The sequence below is a fragment of the Nuphar pumila genome, chromosome 17 (assembly GCF_984573655.1).
Source record: "Nuphar pumila chromosome 17, dmNupPumi1.hap1.1, whole genome shotgun sequence".
In the NCBI taxonomy this organism is placed as follows: Eukaryota; Viridiplantae; Streptophyta; class Magnoliopsida; order Nymphaeales; family Nymphaeaceae; genus Nuphar; species Nuphar pumila.
In genome coordinates this window covers 63,138,843-63,161,295 of record NC_143265.1, presented here as the reverse complement: position 1 = coordinate 63,161,295, position 22,453 = coordinate 63,138,843, and the positions used below count along the sequence as shown (strand labels likewise).

The window sequence follows — 22,453 nt, the reverse complement described above, 5'->3', positions numbered from 1 at the left end:
AGGAGCCAACACAGGAAGCAGGGTCTTTTCAGTCTGGTACAAGAAGACTCATTCGAATAGTGTATATCGATAATCGACCGTAAGTATTTCATTTTCAATTATTGCATATCTTATAAATATTTTATATTGATATTTACTATGTAACAATTCATGTGCAGCATGAGGTTTGAGCCACAAGAAGTAGTACAGAAGATTAGGAATTCACTTTTTCAACATCTACCAGGACCGGTTGCTCAATGGAAAGAGTACCCAAAGGAGGTGTTAGACAAATTGTGGTCCTCATTCACGGTATACAGTTGTTCCTCATAGTTAATGTGTTTCATATTTAATTTTTTTAAGTAATGTCTACTAACTTTCTGAAAATATTTGTAGGCTTCAAATCGCTTCACAACTACGGTAGAAGAAAATGATGCAAGGAAGGTGTGGCAGAAGGTGGCTGTCAATCGATTTGCAGACATGCTGCACACTATGAAGACTATAGCAAAAAAAACATCTGGCGTAGTAGATGATCCACTACAGTGGAAGGGCCATGGCCCTATTACTATCATGAGAGATTACTGGAATGAAATGTGCGATAAGTGGGCGGGAGATGCATTTAGAAATTGCTCTGCGAAGGCTGTACAAAATCGAGAGAAAATGCCCGAAGCCCATCTACACACAGGTGGCTCTAAGACATTTGGGAGTCACCTGAAGAAAATGGTAACTCATTAATATATAATATTAATTTTATAAGTATTGTTGCAAACTTGTGTACTAAATCTTTTGTCCTTTAACTTCGCAGGAAGCAGAAAAAGGAGGCATTGTACCATATAAGGATGCGTTTGTTGAAACACATAAATGAAAGACCACAGGAGTCTTCGTATCAGAGAAGACGAAAACGACAACGGTATGTATTTATTCTATTAATAATCATTGCAATATGCAAGTTATCATAATGTTATCATTAATTATTAATGCATACTTTAAACATTATTTTGTAGGAGGCATATGAGCAACAGATGGTAGAGCGATATGGCGATGACGCTACTCAGCATCCATCATTTGATCCAGCAGCATAGGTGACTGCAGCAGGTGAACACAAAAAAGGTCGCGTGTTCGGGTTTAGGAGTAATCTGAACACTTCACCAGTTATTGCTTTTTCCAATTACGGCTCACAGGCTACTTTCGTCGACATAAGCTCCAAGCAGCAGCCTATTCTTTTCGGTGATGATGTACGCCAGATCATTAAGGACACAATGAATGATTACTTCCATGACACTCTCGCCCCCTTTCTCCGAGATGAGATCACCAGTATTGTGCTGAATAGAGGATCTTCGATTGCACTTCCCTCTCAGGTATAATCACATATTTAGTTTTTTGACTGCCTTAGCACACATATGAGCATGATAGAATCACATATATAACTTTTTGCCTGTCTTAGAGCATATATGAGCATGATAGAAGCACATATAGAGTTTTTTTATTGCCTTAGAGCACATATGAGCATGCTATAATCACATATAGAGTTTTTTTATTGCCTTGAGCACATATGAGCATGTTATAATCACATATAAAGTTTTTTGCCTGCCTTAGAGCACATATGAGCATGCTATAATCACATATTCAGTTTTTTGACTGCCTAAGAACACATATGAGCATGATAAAATCACATATAAAGTTTTTTTGACTGCCTAAGAACACATATGAGCATGATAGAATCACATATAAAGTTTTTTTGACTGCCTTAGAACACATATGAGCATGCTATAATCACATATTCAGTTTTTTGACTGCCTAAGAACACATATGAGCATGTTATAATCACATATTCAGTTTTTTGACTACCTTAAAACACATATGAGCATGCCAAAATCACATATAGAGTTTTTTTACTGCCTTAGAACATATATCATTTATGGTAGAATCACATATAAATTTTTTTGCTTTGCCTGCCTTAGAGCACATATAAGCATGCTATAATCACATATTCAATTTTTTGACTGCCTTAGCACACATACGAGCATGATCGAATCACATATATAGCTTTTTGCTTGCCTTAAAGCACATCTGATCATGGTAGAATCACATATAGAGTTTTTCTAGCTGCCTTAGAACACATATGAACATGCTATAATCACATATTCGATTTTTTGACTGCCTTAGCACACATATGAGCATGATAGAATCACATATATAACTTTTTGTCTGCCTTAGAGCACATATGAGCATGATAGAATCACATATAGAGTTTTTTTATTGCCTTAGAACACACATGACCACATGATAGAATCACATATAGTGTGTAATTTATTTCATTATATTTTGTATCAATACTGACTGTTCTTTTCTTGTGTAGGCTACTAGCGATAATCAGCGTAGTGGAGCTGAAGGGACAGATAAAGGCAATGAACAAGAAGGCACACAAAATCTTGGCAATGATTAGAGAACTGTGTTGAAGAAGTTCTATTTTTTTATGTTTCCTAATTATAATTGTTGAATTGTAAATAATTAAACTTGTTAATTTTAAGGTGGAACGATTAATTGTTGTAGATTCCTTTTATATGGAATTTTTTAGTGTAGTTTGTTTTTTATTTACAGGAAATATAAATTGTACAAGAAATATAAATTGTACCGTTCTCGGTATTTAATTTTCAAATAATTTTTTTTATTTTTTTTCGTTTTTGCGACGGATTAGCGACGGAAACATCCGTCGGTATGTATATATATCTAGCGACGTCTTAGCGACGGACGTAAATCCGTCGCCAAGCCGAGGTCGCCGTTTAGTACCGGTGGATTGGCGACGGAATAAAGCGCTCGTTAGTCTGTCGCAATTAGTGACGGACCTGGTGACATATTTATTCTGTCGCCAGTTAGCGTCAAAAAATTTGCGACGTAAGCATACCGTCGCCTCATCATCGCTAATCCGTCGCTACGCCTGTTAGCGACAGAATGTGGTCGTCGCTAATCTATTGCTTTGTTGTGGTGTGCGTGATCTTGATCTTCAATAGTCCCCTTCAAATATGGCCGACGAAGGAGTCCAAGTTTGGTGCAGAGAGTAGTAAAATGTTTTTTAGAGAGAGGCTTGGTAAAAATATCAGTGAGCTGAATCCGTGATGGAACGTACCGAGTCTCCAATTTGTTGTGAGCAACTTGTTCTCTCACATAATGCTAATCGATTTGAATATGCTTGGTTTTGTTGTGAAAAACATGATTGATAGTAAGATGAAGAGCGTTGATGTTATCACAGAACAAAATCGGCCGCTGAGTTGAAGTGATTCCAAGATCACGAAGAACATAAGTGAGCCAAGTGAGCTCGGTAGCAGCGGACGCCATGGCCCGGTATTCCGCTTCAGTGCTAGAGCGAGCAACTATGCGTTGCTTCTTGGCACTCCAGAAAATGCAGTTATTTTCAAAAAAGGTACAATAACCAGTGGTTGATCGTTGAGTGATGGGACATCCCGCCCAGTGAGCATCAAAAAAGGCATACAAATGAGGCTTGCCATAGCTAAAAAGAGTAAGACCATATTCAAGGGTCCCTTTGACATAACGAAGAATCCGCTTGACAAGTTGAAAATGTTCAATTGTGGGAGCATGCATGAACTGACTAACGAAGTTGACATTGTAAGATATCTCGAGGCGAGTAATGGTCAAGTATTGAAGGCAACCAATGATGCTTCTATAGCAAGTAACGTCTTGGAGGGGCGTGAAGTTGGCTTCTGCAACAGATAGTTTTTGGGGTATAGGTGTGTTCACTGGCTTGGAATCTTCCATGCTCAAGCGTTGTAGAAGATCAATAGCATACTTGTGCTGGCTCAAGAACATACCACTAGAGTTTCGAACAAATTGAATCCCAAGAAAATAACGAAGAGGTCCCATATCTTTAATGGCACATTATGTGCCAAGAGAAGCAACAAAAGATGAAAGTAATGAAGGATCGCTCCCGGTAAGAATTAAGTCATCGACGTATATAAGAAAAATAATAGTTTGTTTATCATGATGCCAAATAAACATGGATGGATCTGAGATGTTGCAAAAAAATCCATTAGATAGTAAAAAGAAGCTAAGCCGATCAAACCACGCTCGAGATGCTTGACGAAGTCCATAAAGAGCTTTCTTGAGTCGACAGACCTTGTTTGGATAATCCAAACTCTGGTATCTAAAAGGTTGAGTCATAAAAACTTCTTCATGAAGAAAACTGTGAAGGAAAGCGTTTTAAACGTCAAGCTGACAGATATCCTATTTGGCCATGAGAGCAACACTAAGAACAAGATGAATAGTGGAAGGCTGGATTATGGGGGCAAAGGTTTTATGAAAGTCTTGTCCTTCAATTTGATTAAATCACTGAGCAGCGAGCTGAGACTTGAGATGCTCGAGAGAGCCATCGGCTTGCAGCTTGACTTTGAACACCCATTTTGAACTAACAATGTTAGCTCCTGGAGGTTTATCAACAAGATCCCAAGTGTCGTTCTTCATTAGAGCCTCAATCTCTTCATCCATAGCGGCTTTCCATCCTGAATGAGAAAGAGCTAGTTTCATATTTTTTGGCTTTTTAGAAATCTTAGAAGCTAGAGTATGCAAGAGAGCATACTTAGGATTTGGTTTATAAATACCGTGCATACTTCTGGTGACCATAGATCTAGAAAGGCTTTGAGAATCGGAGTTTGATGCTAATTGAGATGAACAAATTAGGTCTCCATGAATGCCACCATCATGTTGAAAAATAAGTTCTTGGATAGTTTCATGAGCATTGTCATGTTTCTGTGATGTAGATTCATGAAGTGTTGAGATTTCTAGTTCACTCATGTCTGAATGTTGAGACGCGGTGATACTGTGATGCCCAGTCGACCTTGGTTCAATAAGAGTCTCATCATGACTACTTGTGAGTCAAGACTGATCAACATGATAAGAGGAATCGTTGGCAGGTGGATGTGATTCGGTCTCTAAGAGAAAAGTATTTGCACCTCCCTCCATTGTGGCATGCTGAAATAAAGAGCTTGGTTTAGCAAAAGGAAGAACATCTTCATCAAACACAACATGGCATGATATATAAACTTTTTCGGTTGGAGGATAGAGACATTTATATCCTTTGTGTTCCACGCTATAGCTGATGAAAACACATGGTAAGGATTTAGCATCAAACTTGTCTTTGGCATAGTTCTGAAGGAAAGGACAACATTAGCACCTTATGATTCTCATGCTAGAGTAGTTAGGGTTTTTCTGATACAGTCAAAAATAGGGCGTTGACATTTCTAAACTAATCGACGACAATCTGTTTATGAGAAAAACAACAGCAGAAAAAATGGCAACCCATAGGCTTTTTGGGATATTTGCATGATGCATCATGGTAAGTCCCAACTCAGTGATGTTCCGATGTTTTCTTTCAGAAACCCCATTTTGTTCATGCGTATGAGGACATGAGACTTGGCACTTGATTCCATGCTCATTCAAGTACCTCAAAAACATGTTGCTAGAAAACTCGCCTCTCCCGTCGCATTAAAAGATTTTAATGGCTTTATCAAACTAACATTGAACCATTTTGTGAAAGTGTTTAAAAACCTCTAAAAAGTCACTCTTATACTTTAGAGGATAAAACCAAGTCAATCAGCTACAATCATCGATAAAAAACACATAAAAATGAGAATTGTCTTTTGAAACAATGGGGGCCAGTCCCCAAAGATCTGAGTGAATTTTCATAAACACATCCTTGCTCTGTTCACTATTAGAGTCAAAAGGTAAGCGACATGCTTTTCCACACTGGTAACTCGAACATATAAGAGTCTTATTTTTATCACCAATAACAAAAATAAGTTTTTTATTGTGCAAAAAGGAAACAATCCTAAGTTGGGGGTGTCCAAGTCGCGCATGCCAATGATCCAAAGTTGTTTGGCAAAATCTGTTGGCAAAGAAAGTTGCTGGTCCATCTTGCATGGAATATAGATTTCCTCGCTTATTTTCCATTGCCATTATTTGTCAGTTTCTCTGATCCTTAACATGACAACCAGAAGATGAGAAAATAAAATCATATGAAAAATTAGACATGAGCTTACTAATAGATAATAAATCAACCTTCATGTCTGGAACATACAAAACATTCTTGAGCTGAAGTGGATAAGGATGTGTGAGAAGTTTAGCATCTCCTGTGTGAGAAATTCGTAATCTTTCTCCATTTTCAATCATAACAGAATCATGTTCGACATATGAAACTAGATTAGATAACTTACCGGCATCTCTTGTCATATGTGAGAAAGCACCCGAATCCACAAACCACTCATTGTCTTGAGAATTAACTACAGATAGGGCAACAAGAGCTTTAGGCGTGTCATCTATCTGATAAGAATGGTTGAATCAGTGATGGTAGTTTAAGGCAGAATGGTTCCGTTTTCCACATATTTGACATTGCAGACCATAAAATTTGTTCTTATTTTGTCCGGTATTATGGGATGTGTTGGTTGAAGCCTTGGAACTATCTTCAACATTCTTATTAGAATTATTCTGATCTTGATGAAAACCTCTGCCTTTGCTATTGAACTTGAAATTATTTTTGTGTTTATTAATCTGACCTTGATTTGCATAATAGGCAGCTCGTGGTTGAACATCATGCAGTGTGTTTCTTGTTTCATGGCTTTCTAATAGGGGCAATATGTCTCGATATGAAGGAACAAGCGGTTTGAGCATGCTGGTAACAAAGTTCTCATACCCAGGGCCTAGGCTCAGCAAAAAGCCAGAAGACTTTCACCCTATTTTCCACGAGTTTGCCTATGGTGGCTAGATTGTCACAGATCGTTTTGAAACGTCTGATATAGTCATTAAGAGAATTTGTTCCCCTTTTAAGGGTGGATAACTGCCGCATTAAGCAAAACTCTCTGTCTTGCGAATCTTGAGCAAAAGAGGTGACCAACATCTCCCATGTTTCTTTGGAGGTTTCAAGGCCTAGAACCGACTCAGATAAGGTTGCTGTAATCCAACCTTTAAGCAATTAGTCAGATTTTTTTCATAGCACATATGATGGGTTGACCACAACCTGTTTCTTTGGTCCCTCAATTATAGGGTTTGGCGGAGACATCTCTCCATTAATGAATCCTTGCATGTCTTGACTTTCAATCAAGGCAAGGATCTGAGTGCGCCGCAACAAAAAAATTGTGTGGTTGAGCTTTAGAGAAATGAAATTTGAGATATTTAAGGTGACAGGATATGGATATGTTGAACCTGAAGACAACCGAGCCATCGCATGAACCAGAGGTGCCTCAAGGAAGAGAATTCTAATCAAGAAGAGAGACAGTGAAAAACAAGTCACTGTTGTAGCTCTGATACCATAAAGAAATATCAAGAAAAACTAACACAAAACGATTTACATGGTTCTGAGATAGAACCTACGTCCACAGAAAACTCTCTCTCACTCTATTGTATTTTGATAGGATAAAGAATTTGTTACATAAGATGCAACATATATAATGCAAACCATGATTTTCTGCTACAAATGATCAAATGCAGATTTCTCATCCTTATCTGCATTGGGCAGTTGTGGTAGTGCGCGATCTTGACCTTCAATAGTATACACTATATGAGTGTTTTAACAAACACATTATGGATTTTAGCCCTAAATACGGATCTCAGAATGAATCCAAAAAATAAAAATATTTAAAATTCAAGTAATTTGAAAAAAATAAGAATAGCTATTTTTTTATATATAAATGATTTAATCAATGTCATATTACATCTAATTATAAAGTTTATCATAAAAATATCAAACTCTAAAATCAAATTAACTATAAAAAATAAATGATCAAACTTTATTAAATCATAAAACCTTAAAATACAAGAAAATAAATCATAAATAAACCAAAAAACCTTAAACTATAATAAAAATAAACCATAAAATTAAATAAAAAAGCTTTAATTCAAACCCTAGTTAAAGGCAAAAAAAAACAGCCCTAATCAAATACATGAAAAGCTCTAATCAAATTAATTATAAAAAACTTTAATTAAAAAAATTCTATTCAAAACCCTAATCATAGAAAATCAAGAAAAAAACTCTAATAAAAAAAATCCTAATCAAATTAACTATAAAAAGACCTAATTAAAAAAATTTGATTTAAAGCCCTAATCGAAGAAAATCAAATAAAAAAACCTTAATCAAATTAACTATAAAAATCTCTAATTTTAAAATTTTGATTCAAAGTACTAAATAAAAAAATCTATTCAAATAAAAAATTTCTAATCAAATTAATTATAAAAAGTCCTAATTTAAAAAAATTGACTCAAAGCCCTAAATAAAAAAATCTAATCAAATCAAAGAAAACCTTAATCAAATTAACTATAAAAATCTTTAATTTAAAATTTTTGATTCAAAACCCTGATCAAAGAAAAAAAAACTAATCAAATTAACTACAAAAAGCTTACCAAGAAAGAGAGACAGGCAGGGAGGAAAGAAGAAAAGGAAGAAGAATGAAGAAGAAGGAGAAGAGGCTTCGTCGGCATTCTAACCACTGGAGTCGATGACCCCCGGTGCCACCTCACCCCACACCGCCGGCCTCACCTCCTCACTGCCTTGTTAAGAGAGAGAGAGAGAGAGAGAGAGAGAGAGAGAGAGAGAGATTCTAACCATAATAGGGAGGGGGGTAAAACAAAAATTACTTGGCAAAAAGGATCAGGCGTACGCGTTACACTCATCCTGAGTCCTTAGTTTGTTATATCCCCTCGCGCCCAGCACAATTTCTGTCAGAAATCGCATGGAGACAGGGGATCAAACAGCCCCTAATGGACCACCTCATTATCACAATTATCGCTGGTATTTTGAAATTTTTGTGGATATAACACAAAAACTGATATTTTCACATAGCCTATCGTGTTTACTCATTCGTGTGTATATATATATATATATATATATATATATATATATATATAATATCGAAACATTTTACTAATTGTTTTTTCTTTTTAAATTTGCAAGATTTTCAATTGCACAGACTTTTCTGAGGACAGGATTTGCGACTATGATTCTGTCTAAACAAGTGCATCCATAGATAACCAATCAAAGTTGGCCAGTAGCTGACATCGAGTCCCACTTCCTCTAGCCATAGGAATTTAAATTGTTTTGTTAACTGGGTAGAGGTGGGCAAAGGGCCGGGCCTGTTCAGGCCGAGCCCAAGCCCAAGCCCAAGCCCGGCCTGTTGCGATCTGGGCCGTGATGCCCTGCCCTTTGCCCACCTCTAATATATATATATATATATATATATATATATAGGCCTGGCCCAGCCCGATTAGGCCCATGGTTCTAATGGGCAGGCTGTGTGCTGAGGTTTTTCGGCGGGCCAGCCCAAACTGGGATTTGGCTCAGCCCGGTCCAGTCCATTAGCGGGCTGGGCCGGCCGGCTGCCTACCCCTAAACTTGGGGCGGCATACCATGAAGAAATGACTTATCAAAGATTATGAAAAAAAAAACCAGAGAGGATAAGGGAGTTGCCGGTAAAGCTAGATAGATGATGTCAAATCTAAAAGTGGGCATCAAATGGGCGTACCCTCGTAGAGGCCAAGTAATTAATTCACAACGCTGTAAGAGTTGATACCAATGTTGTCAGTATCGGTTATCGGCCAATACCGATTCTCAAGTGAATCGTTCTGAATCCTATCCAACGATTGAGCCTTGGATATTTGTAAAAATTTTAAGCATTGATTTTCACACACCACAAAACCCCTATCCATGTGTTGGAATTGATAATCCAAGAATCGATCCCTATAAAATCAATCATGTAGATCACATATGGCCAGAACTAAAAAAAATCCTCAGAACCCGATTTGCAAATTTGGTTTGCATATTTAAGTGGGAAAGAAAAACTGGAATATGTAAACCAGCAGAATATGAAAACTACGAGATTTTCATAAGGTTTTTGCAAATCTAACCTGGCAAATGCATTCGGTGTAGTCCATTTAAAAGATCTTTCTTATCCATCACAATCAGATGATCTAAGAGTCTGTTTCTATAAAACCAAGCATCTAGATCGCATCAGTGTGGTAAATTTTTTGAAAAAAAAAAAAACTATGAAAATCTGGGTTCATATCAGTTTACATATTTGGCTGGTTTAGGTATTAGAAGAAAATGAATGGACATTCGACATTTAATTAAAGTGGAATCTCAAATATGTCCTTTTCAACCTTATTAATTACTTTTTTCTCTCTCTTCTCCATGGAACTTCCAACTCAATTTCTACAAATTGGATAAACTTCTTGTGGCATGGGTAAGACAATGATATAAATATCAATCCACGTCTTGACAAAATAAAAAACAATTAACTAAAAGTTGAACTAATCCAAGATAGGTTAGCACTAACTACAATTAATTTTAATCATTTTTTTTTAAATTTACTTGAACAAGACTTTGTGGCCTCGTTGAAAATTTCCTAATGTTAGGTTTATTTTTGAATTTTGCCAAAAAAGTTAGATGCAATCCCTCTTTTTTAAAATAGAGTGCACTGAAAAGAGAGGGAGGAAAAAAAAGGAAAAAGATGCTATCCTGAACAAGCACGAATTAGAGCTAGGTTCATTTTTCTAATTCCAATTATAAAATTACTGATAAATCCTACTTAACATATCTAATAGCAATTTCAAAATATTTATATCAAATTCTTTAGATTTGTGCTTTCATATGTGTATAATTAAGCCTGGTAATAACCAAGTTTATTGTCATAACAGAAGCTTTTGCGACGATATATAAAGCTTTATTTTTTACCAACAGTCGATAATATGTTGTGGTAAGAAACCTGATATTAACATATTGCAAAGTAACATGACAAAACATTAATAGCACGATCTTAAGGATCAATGTCCTTAATTAGTATATGTAAATTCGGTAAACGCTGGGTAGCCAAGTGCGGAGCGGATAACTGCTGAAAGCTTGATCCTTGGATCATGAAAAGTGTACCGTTGGGAAGCGGGTCCTTGAGGCAGTTTTTTAGGCCTCAGTGGTAGAGCGGTCTTAACCGATTGGTCGTAGGTTCGAATCCTACTTGGGAAAATCTTTCATCGATCAGAAGAACCACTGCCTGATAATGATGCTTACATTAACCAAAAGGTGAATGGGCTAAGAATCTAAATTTTGACATAGAATCAGCAGTCATTATTAATGTGGGGTTCCACATGAGGCTTACTTAATAGCAATATTAAAGAAACTTTGGGTAATGATGCAATCCTTACGACACCATTCATGCAATATTCCAAACCAGTGGTTGTAGCAACCAAAGGCACAGATGGTCCATGGAAACCAGCAATTCAAGCAAGGCCAGTGGTCCCCACATCATGCATGTGGGGCCCAATTCAACCATATTCTAAGGGGCATATCAATGAATAATTTCAGCAAAGTCAAGTATCCAAGAGTCGTCTCAAGTGGCATATTTGCAAATTTTCTCAAAGACCACTGTAGTTTATTTCGTTGCAAGAAAGCTTCCCTGTTTAAAAATTAGCAATAAAAAAGGTATTTCAGCAAATTGTAAGCCCCGGGCATCATTATAAATTCTTGTGCATCAAGTGCTCTTCTTCATCTATTCATAGAGAGCTTATCAAGAGGGAAGAGACTCTGCTTCTGTCTTCCTTCTTGTTTGAATTCTGTTGAAGGATTTAAAGATGTCTCTTCTTTCAGATTTGATTAACATGAACCTGTCTGATCACACAGACAAGATCATTGCTGAGTACATATGGTGATGTCCTTGTTCCATTTTTGTGGGGTGTTATGAGTTGGTTCATTCTATTACGATGAGGTTTTGCTGAAACCAAGTTCTGTTTCCTTTGGTTGACAGGGTTGGTGGCTCCGGAATGGATATGAGGAGCAAAGCAAGAGTAATTATCTGTTTTCTTCTTATTCAAGTGCCTGAGATGATTTTTTCATGATCGTTTATGTTATTGATTTATATTTTGTTGGTTGGCAGACACTCTCTGGCCCTGTGACTGACCCCCACCAGCTCCCAAAATGGAACTATGATGGTTCTAGCACTGGTCAAGCTCCGGGACAAGACAGCGAAGTCATATTATAGTAAGTTTCTTGTTTATTTTTCTCAAAAAGTTTTGTGATTGGCATAGATGTTTATTTATTTATTTTCAAAATATATTGAAACAGCCCACAAGCCATTTTCCCTGACCCATTCAGAAGAGGAAATAACATTTTGGTAAGTCTTGAACTTTTGCTCTTTTGACGCAAATAGCAAATAGTCATTCCACATCAACTAATTTTTAATATTTACTCCTCTACTGTATTCAGGTGATGTGTGACACATACACGCCCGCTGGGGAGCCAATTCCAACAAACAAGAGATACAACGCTGCAAAAATATTTAGCCATCCTGATGTTGTAGCAGAAGTGCCCTGGTACTCTCTTTCTCTCTCTCTGTTTTCTGCCTTTATGTTCTTGATAGTAAGAATAATGGTAGCGATGATGGAGTCTTTAACCCTTCTTTGCTTCTGTGACATTTTTTTTGTGGAAACATTAACTGAACAAAATGAAAAAAAAAACAGGTATGGTATTGAGCAGGAGTACACCCTTCTTCAGAAGGATGTTAACTGGCCTCTTGGATGGCCTATTGGTGGCTTCCCTGGTCCTCAGGTGATTAAACTTAGCGTTAATTGGACTCCTCCTCCTGCTCCAGCATTTCCTTTTTCCTTTAATTTTAAATAGAGAGAATTTTATCTAGAATTTGTCCCACTTGCATCTGCTTTGTTTCCTTATCTTACCTTATCTTCTCTCGTTAAACATGCAAGGTTCTGCTTCATTAGCTCTTTTGTATGTATGTAACCGGTTCTTTGTTCGTTATCATAAAAATCTTGTGTTTATATATATATATATATATATATATATATATATATATATATATATATATTGAGAACCAAACATATTAGAACCCATTTTTCGTTCTGCCCCGTTCTGCCCTACAAGTTTTTTAAGTGTTCTATGATAGATCTGAACCGTTAGATGTGTAAATATCAAACCCATTTCTGCGCTGATGCGGATTAGCCGCTATTTTTTTTCGTCTTCCGCCCAGATCACTGCAGTTAAAGGTCCAAAAAACCCCCCAAAAAGGGGAATCGGACAAGCCCATCAAGTCCGACCCCCTGTTCGATGATTAGGCGTTCATTAATACGCCCAATCGTGTGTGTATATGTATATCACTGAACTATGTGAACTACGGATGAACTGGGTATTTCTGATACTTTTTTGTACAAATCCAACCCAGTAGATGTGTTCGATATGGTCCATTTGCTAGGAATCAACAGTTGGATACTGTGTTTTCAATAAGAAAATCCAAGTTTTGGATGCTTGACTCTTTACAAAATTTCTGAGCATGGTCGAGTTCCTGCACATATCCTGTAGATCCTCTGATCTGAAACTTGGAGGGGAAAATTTCATAAATGAACTGAGCTTTCTCCTTGTCCAGTACTCCAATTCAATGTTGGATATCAAGGGTCTTGAGCGCCAGACCAAAAAAAAAAATTCAGATCAGTGGCCCACCAAAATTATGAAAGTAGTAGGCCTACGGCTGGTTTACAATTGAAGATGGATCGGATATAATCTATACATCATTTTCAAGAATGACAAGGGCTCTTCATTAGCATTCACTAAAATTTCTGTTAATTTCTTTTTAACTGTGATGATATGCATGTGGCTCAGGGGCCATACTATTGCAGTGCTGGTGCCGACAAATCGTTCGGCCGTGACATTGTAGATGCCCACTACAAAGCATGCCTTTATGCAGGGATCAACATTAGTGGCATCAATGGTGAAGTTATGCCAGGCCAGGTAGATTCCCTGTTCTTACTGCTTCCGTTGTACTTTCTCTTTTTCCTGCTCTGAATTCCCACTGAGATCACTTTTTTCCTTTGCCAGTGGGAGTTCCAAGTTGGCCCTTCTGTTGGTATCTCTGCTGGTGATGAGATGTGGGTTGCTCGCTATATTCTTGAGGTAATCACACTAATCTGTTTCATTGCTTGATGCTACTGCTAGCATAAGTGCTAGATAATTTATACTTCAGATTTCTCATATATCTGATCATGTTGGGTATGTTTATTTACAGAGAATTACAGAGGTTGCTGGAGTAGTCCTTTCATTTGATCCTAAGCCCATCCCAGTGAGTATATTTATTCTCTTGGTGATATTTCTTTCCTTCTCACATTCCAAGCCACAAACAATTTTAGAACTCAACAATTTGGGGCAGAGTAAAAATAATGGACAACCAAACTAAGACCTGAAAAGTATAGGAGACTAGTAATCTCCTATCAATCAAAAACAGATTTTTGAAGAAAAGCCTGTGTATACAAAAGAGGCTTGAAGTTGGTGATGAATATGACAGTGGTTCTTCTTGAATGCTGCATTGATTCCCTTCTCGTATGGTAATTTTTGGAGCAAAATTGTTAACCATTGTATATGTTATGTATAGGGAGACTGGAATGGTGCTGGTGCACATACAAATTACAGGTAAAGCAATTGATTTATCAGAGTACTGGATGAAAATCCAAGCTCCTTTAAGCTTTTCTAAACTTCACTCTTTTTCCTATGTCAGTACAAAATCAATGAGGAGTGAGGGGGGCCTGGCTGTGATCAAGGAGGCCATTGGGAAACTGCAGCTGAGGCACAAGGAACACATTGCTGCATATGGTGAAGGAAATGAACGGCGTTTGACTGGGCGACATGAAACTGCAGACATTAACACTTTCTCATGGGTATCTTGATCTGTTTTTTCACAGCAGCCAACTATGCATCTTTGGTAAATTAGTGGTGGAAGAAACTAATTTTGCATGTTTCAACTAACAGGGTGTTGCAAACCGTGGTGCCTCCATCAGGGTCGGCCGTGACACTGAAAAATCTGGAAAAGGTGAGATTCAACCAACTTTTACATGCTGCTCTGGATCCCTGGATTATCTTGGAAAGATGTTCCTGCACTACGCTTGATCACAACCATAGTTATCAGAAGCTTCTGAAAAATCTCAGAAGCACACTACAGAAATGTGAAACCACAAACTCCTTTCGTGCTTCTAAAACTTTATAAAAAGTCTTGCTTTCAGAAAATAAAAGCTTGTTCTTTTGGATATAAAATCGAACAATTTTTTTTTGTGGAAAATGCACTTCTAATGGTAGAAGAATAGTACTTTCTTTTTCTTAAATTAATGAAAACAATACAAACTTTGTTTAGATTTTTTATGACTTTTTTACATGATTCAATTGCTGCTACTTGCTTTCTCTTATGCTTCCTAAATGTTTCGTGCGTTAGATATTTGTGAAACACTCAACTTACAGCTTCATGCATCACTTCTCACGACCATTTCATACTACGGTAACTATGATCACAACTAAAGATTTCTAAGGTGAGATGTGGTTCTGTGACACAGGATACTTCGAGGATAGGAGGCCTGCTTCCAATATGGATCCCTACATTGTTACTTCAATGATTGCTGACACAACAATCCTGTGGAAGCCAACATAAAGCAGACTCCCAAGCTCGTGTGTTCTCCTTCAGAGCTTTTTCTTGTGGTGTTTTTGATGCAGTTTGTGAGGGTCCGTGTTTGAGATGCACTTCTTTGCAAGGGGTCTCATTTCTCTGGCTTGGTAGTTAAGGACTGTACTGTGGGCCTTTGGGATTGCTTCCATGGCTGAGTTGAGCAGGGAGGCTTGATCAGGACTGTACTCTCTGCTTCTTGTTCAATTATGCTTTTCCAATAACAGTGCAAGTGTCCTAATAAAATGCAATCTCTTACCTGGGGCATTTCCAAATTGTTCTTTATTCTTAAAGTATCCTTTGATTGTATAATAATTCGATTCAACAATAGCACATTAGCATATCTCTGATCCCGCATGATGACCATAGGTATGGGAGGCTGAGCCAGGGCGAATCACATCTTCGTGCCGGATGTGGTTTCCTAGGGATATAAATCTGAAAAAATTACTGGTTCTTTTTAAGGCAATTTTGTTAGAAAATCCCATCGAATGTGGCTATCTGAAACGAGAGAATGCCATAAACCACGAATTTGTTTGACATGGAAATGGGGAATGAACATGAAACCGAGGCTTCATTTCCCCTGCCCTAACTCAAGGTGGTTTCCCTGTTTGGGAGCTACTCATTGGACCGATCGAGTTGGATTTTGAAGAAACGAAAGCTATCTAAATCCAGAAATAAGAAATATCGCTTTAGGGATGTTTGGATGCATTCACTTACCCAGAGAACAAAGACATCATAGTTGCATAACCAACCTAATGTTGTAGCAGAAAAGTAACACCATCATATCCAGATTTTATGGACGAATGGATGCATCCAAACACCAAACACCCCTTTTGAAATCTATTTTAGATGAGAGGGTATTGTCTGTTCTCCCTGTAACACAAATTCGCGTGTTCCGGTGTGTACGAAGGAATATCTTGAGACCCGCGATAATTCATATGCCAATGTTGCCCACGACTGAAATGTCCTCTAGTAAGATAGATATGCATTGGATGAAAATGTCTTCCCGCTCCCCGTATATAGATTTGCACGCTCTGCCTTTGTTTTTAGCTTGTGTTACAACACATGACCGCCTTCTCATTCCTGCCTTGTGTCAGATAAAAAACTTTTCCGGGTTCGTTCCTACCTCGTGAAGATAACTATAAATCGAACGACTGGTTCGATCATTGGTGGGCGTCATAGGAAGATTTGTCAGCCATCTCTTTTTACAGTATTCTCTTCTTCTTCATTTTTGTTAGGTAGTATGGAAAAAAGCAATAACGCACAAACATTTCAACAAGTGCCATTAAAGTGTGGTGAGTCATTTTCATGTCATCATGCTATTGTTGAAGAACGTATGTCATCGTGAGTGTCATTAAGGCGTTGTCTTGTTATTGCAGCTAGATTTTATCGTTTCGATGGTTGGAAACTTGAAGATATTTATAAGGCGGTGGGATCTGTTGACAAGAATGCTTGGTTACATATGCGAGCAAGGGCCTCTACCCCATCTGGTATCGTCCATTCACTTAGTATATGCAATGTAACACAAATTGCGGTTGTAGTAACATGTATATCGATTTGTGAGATATTGTTTTGTTTGTTAATATCAATTTGTAATATATTATGCTGAATTGTTGTATATCGATTTGTAAGATATTATATATTTTCTAATGTCGATTTGTGAGATATTATTTTGTTTGTTAATATCGATTTGTAATATATTATGCTAAATTGTTGTATATTGATTTATAAGATATTATGTGTTTTCTAGTATTGATTTGTGAGATATTGTTTTGTTTGTTAATATCGATTTGTAATATATTATGCTGAATTATCGTATATCGATTTGTAAGATATTATATATTTTCTAGTATCAATTTGTGAGATATTGTTTTGTTTGTTAATATCGATTTGTAATATATTACGTTGAATTGTCGTATATCGATTTGTAAGATATTATGTGTTTTCTAGTATTGATTTGTGAGATATTGTTTTGTTTGTTAATATCAATTTGTAATATATTATGTTGAATTGCTGTATATCGATTTGTAAGATATTATGTTGAATTGCCATATACCAATTCATAATATATTATGCCGAATTGTCGTATATCGATTTGTAAGATATTATGTTGAATTGTCGTATACCAATTCGTAATATATTATGTTGAATTGTCGTATATCGATTTGTAAGATATTATGTGTTTTCTAGTGTCGATTTGTGAGATATGGTTTTGTTTGTTAATATTAATTTGTAAGCTATTATGTTGTTGCTTTGATACTGTGATTCATTCAATCGTTTCTTTGACTTGCTTAACTAATCAGTAGCCGTTGTTATATGCATCTTGAATAAATCATAGTAAATGTATGCTCTGGCTAACACAAATTGATATTTTGCTCATGACAGTGTTGAGCATATCAACTAGTTGCAGTGAAGATGATGTATCTCAATCATTGGAAAGTCATAAAGCAACAGACATCCATACTATCGACACACCTAAAGAAGTGAATATGCGCACTAATGATGCACATGATAAGAAGGGTGCAAGCATTGGATTCACTCTTGACTTGAATATTTCAGCAGATAAAATGCAATTCGATAATGAGGTAGACGATCATGACAGTGCACTTGATAAAGGTGCAGACACCTTAAGTCTACATGATAATACACTTGACTCTTTTCCCATAAAGGGAATGCGGTTTAATAATGCGGAAGCTGCATACAAATTTTACAATGATTATGCCTTAAAACTTGGCTTCAGTGTTAGAATGTATTCTTGGGCAAAATATGCACAGGGTGTTATGGTGAGAAAAACATATATTTGTTCTAAGCAAGATTGGAATAAGTCAAGTGGAAATCCAACAAGGAGCAAGTCGGATTCAAGATGTGGTTGTTCAGCGAGAATGGTGTTAAGAAGACTTTTGAATAGGAAATATGTAGTTTATACTTTAATCAATGATCATAACTATGAATTAACCACTTCATTTATGACTCCTATGTTAAGGTCACATCGTAAAGTAACTGAAGCGCATGCTGTAATTACTGAAATAGCTGATAGCGCAGGCATTGCACCAAGAAAAACATACAATTTATGCGCACATATAGATGGTGGTTGCAAGAATGTACCATTCACACCTATGGATTTAAGAAACCACTTGAGAAAGAAGAGGTCAGACAACATGAAGAATGGAGGAATATGTTCTTTGGTTGATTACCTATAGAAGAATTCAAGCAATGACCCTGGTTTCTTTAGTGCAATGCAACTAGATGAAGATGGGCATGCTGTGAATATGTTTTGGGCAGATTCAAAGTCAAGCGTAGATTATGTATGCTTCAATGATGTACTTGTTTTTTATACGACAGTGAAGAATAATACGGAACAATGACTATTTGCGCAGTTTGTCGGAGTTAACCATCACTCACGAAGTTGCATATTAGGCGACGCTTTTTTGTATGACCAGACTAAGAAAACCTTTGAGTGGTTGTTCAGAGTATTTACACAGGCAATGAATGAGAAGTACCCTGCAACTGTACTTACATATAGTGATCATGCAATTGCAACTGCAGTGTCTCATGTATGGCCATATGCACATCATCGCCTATGTTTGTGGCATATCTTTCAAAATGCAACAAAGAACATAGGACATATTTTTAATCAGAAGACATGGGTTGATAAAAAGTTTAGAAAGTGTGTACTTGAGAGCATAGATGAGGTCACATTTATGTCTGATTGAGAGCAAATGATTCAGATATACGATTTTGAAGACTGTGTGTGGTTATAACATTTATACGCAGACAAAGAGAAGTGGGCATTGACATATGAAAGACAATACTTTTGTGCATGTATGATAATCACACAAAGAGTTGAATCTATGTATGCCATACTGGAAAAACCTTATATTCATGTTTAACAATGTTTCGCTTCATAGAACAATATGAATTATTTGTAGACAATCTTAGATAGAATGAGCTTGAACAAGATGTGAAATGCTTCAACACCCGCCCTGTAACTTTGGGTATAAAAATATTAATGCGACCTGCAAATCTGTACACACTAACTGCATTTGAATAAACTAAGAAGGAGGTTATATAGGTTATGAATTGCAACATAGAAAAACGTATGCAATATGGGAATATGCACAAATACCATGTTGTATGGGAGGGCGAAGAGCATCCAAAAAGGAAAGAAGCACATGTTACGTACAATGTTGACAACAAAACAGTTGAATGTACGTGCACTACAACAAACCAGCGGATTAGCGATGACCTAAATCCGTCGCTAATCCATCACTAACCTGTTTAGAGATAGATTAACGTCGGATTAGCGACAGATATCTTCCATCGCGAATTTTTCGATGCTAATAAGCGACGACATATATCTGGCGCCAATTCCGTCGCTAAGTAGCGGCAGACTGTATCTGTCGCCAATTGGTCGACTAATAAACATGAAAATTTAAGAAAAGAGTTTTCTAAAAAGATTTTCAAAAAAGTTTCCTTTAGAAAAGTTTTTCTAAAGACTTTTAAGATGAAATGCAACCTAAATATGCACTCTAAGTAAGGCTCTTACAAGAATCTAAGACTTTTTAATGAATTAAATATTTGCACACTAGTCTTCAAGGATTCTTCACTGAATTCTTCAATTTCTTCATAGCCTTAGCTGAAATGCAGTTGATTCCACTTGCTCATCATCAAAACCTTGTACTTGAAGTATCATGTATGGCTTCATTGTCGTAACAATCTCCCCCTTTTTGATGATGACAAACTTAATCAAAGATGAAGCATTTAAATGCATAGATGGAGATTTTACTTCCCCTATCAATATGCTGCAAAACATTAAGAGTTAGCACATTTAAAGCACATATATCACATATTGATTGGTTTGCATTTCCATTCATCATTTCTTCATGCATTTAGAAATACATTCATTCAAAGCTTTCTTTTTCTCTTAATTTTGCATTTCTCATGCAAGATCTCTTGTAATGCTATCTTTATCAATGCAAGATCTCCTGTAATGCTATCTTTATCTTTATCTTTTTCTCCCCCTTTGTCAGAATCAAAAAGTGTAAGGGCAAAAATAGCATATGCAGAAATAGACTTTTAACTCGTATCTCTATTTTAAAACACGGCAAGAGAGTTCCGGCGTGTTTTGAAGATGCGCCAGTCACTGCAAGAGGATTCCAGCGTTTTAAAATCACGGCCACAAGATTCCGGCGTCTCCCTGTTATGGTAAGAAAATCCTGACGATGATGGAGTCGAACGGCACAAAGAGAGGCAAAAGAGAAAGAGGGGTTTTTGGTTTAAGGGTTTCGTTTTTTTTTTTAAAAAAAAAAAGTTAGTCGACTAAAACTTTATCGGTCGACTAAAAAAGTGCGACTTATTCTAAAAATATCATCAGTCGACTAGAACTATATCGGTCGACTAATATGATGCGATACATTCCAAAATATAAAAACACCAGTCGACTAGAATTTTATCGGTCTTCTAAAATAGTGCGATTTTGAGATTTTGTTCAAAAATCAGCATTTTTATAAATCCAAAAACGAGCAAATACCTAGTTCTCTCCTAATTCTCATAAAATCTTCATTTTTAAGAGGTTTAGTGAAGATATCGGCATGTTGTTCTTTAGTGAAAATAAAATTTTACGAAATATCTCCTTTTAACACATGATCTCTTAAAAAATGATGTCTAACTTCAATATGCTTAGTTCTTGAGTGCTGAATAGGATTTTTCGAAAGATTTATAGCACTAGTGTTATCACAATAAATAGTTGTTGTGGAGTAATTCAAACCAAAATCTTTTAAGGTCTGTTTCATCCAAAGTACTTGTGAACATGCTAAACTAGCTGCTATATATTCAGCTTCAGTTGTTGAGAGTGATACTGAATTTTGCTTTTTACTAAACCAAGAGACTAAGGAATTTCCCAAGAAATGACAAGTTCCACTAGTACTCTTGCGATCAGATTTAGTTCCTGCAAAATCTGCATCACTATATGAAACTAAATCAAAGGAAGATGATTTTGGGTAAAACAAACTGAAATCTGAAGTATCTTTCAAATAACGAAGAATTTGTTTTACTGCAGTTAAATGAGATTCCTTTGGATAAGCTTGAAATCTTACACACATACAAACACTAAACATAATATCAGGTCGACTAGCAGTTAAGTATAATAGAGATCCGATCATACCTCTGTAGAGCTTAGTATCTACACTTTTACCATTTTCATCTTTATCAAGAGAAGTAGTTGTACACATAGGATTCCTTCTTGATTTCGATGAGTCCATCCCAAATCTCTTGAGAAGTTCTTTTGTATACTTAGCCTGATTGATGAAGATTCCTTCTTCAGTTTGCTTTATTTGAAGTCCAAGGAAGTAGTTTAATTCGCCCATCAATCTCATTTCAAACTCTTCCTGCATAGCCTTAGCAAATTCTTTACAAAGAGAATCATTAGTAGAACCAAATATTATGTCATCAACATAAATTTGCATAATAAGAATATCTGAATTAAAATGTTTAATAAATAAAGTGGAGTCTACCCGACCAATGGAAAAACCAGATTGTTCTAGAAAATTTCGTAGTCTTTCATACCACGCTCTTGGTGCTTGTTTGAGTCCATACAGAGCTCTTTTCAATTTGTAGACCTTTTTTGGATATTTCTCATTTTCAAAGCTTGGAGGTTGCTCTACATAAACTTCTTCATTGATGTGTCCATTTAAGAATGCACTCTTAACATCAATTTGATATAACTTGAAGTTCATGTAACTAGCAAAAGCAAGCATCATACGAATTGACTCTAATCGAGCCACTGGTGCATAGGTTTCATCAAAATCTATGCCTTCTTCTTGATTATAGCCTTGTGCCACTAGCCTTGCTTTGTTACGAATGACTTCACCATTTTCATCCAGCTTATTTCGGAAGACCCATCTTGTTCCAATTACTGGATGATCCTTTGGTCTATCAACTAGATCCCAAACATCATTCTTAGTAAATTGGTTAAGTTCTTCAGACATGGCCAAAATCCAAAA

The 22,453-nt window shown here is 36.5% G+C and overlaps 1 protein-coding gene across 1 annotated transcript; it reads left to right on the top strand.

Annotated features, from left to right (window-relative positions):
* The first annotated feature begins 11,433 nt into the window (after nucleotides 1–11,433).
* On the top strand, nucleotides 11,434–15,727 carry LOC149812041 (glutamine synthetase nodule isozyme-like). The gene is made up of 13 exons (XM_089993934.1): nucleotides 11,434–11,669; nucleotides 11,769–11,808; nucleotides 11,898–12,001; nucleotides 12,086–12,134; nucleotides 12,227–12,333; nucleotides 12,481–12,568; nucleotides 13,631–13,759; nucleotides 13,847–13,921; nucleotides 14,034–14,087; nucleotides 14,397–14,434; nucleotides 14,520–14,679; nucleotides 14,771–14,831; nucleotides 15,346–15,727. Exons 1-13 carry the CDS (start codon nucleotides 11,596–11,598, stop codon nucleotides 15,438–15,440), a joined length of 1,074 nt encoding a protein of 357 aa, XP_089850060.1. The 5' UTR covers nucleotides 11,434–11,595; the 3' UTR covers nucleotides 15,441–15,727.
* The last annotated feature ends 6,726 nt before the right edge of the window (nucleotides 15,728–22,453 follow it).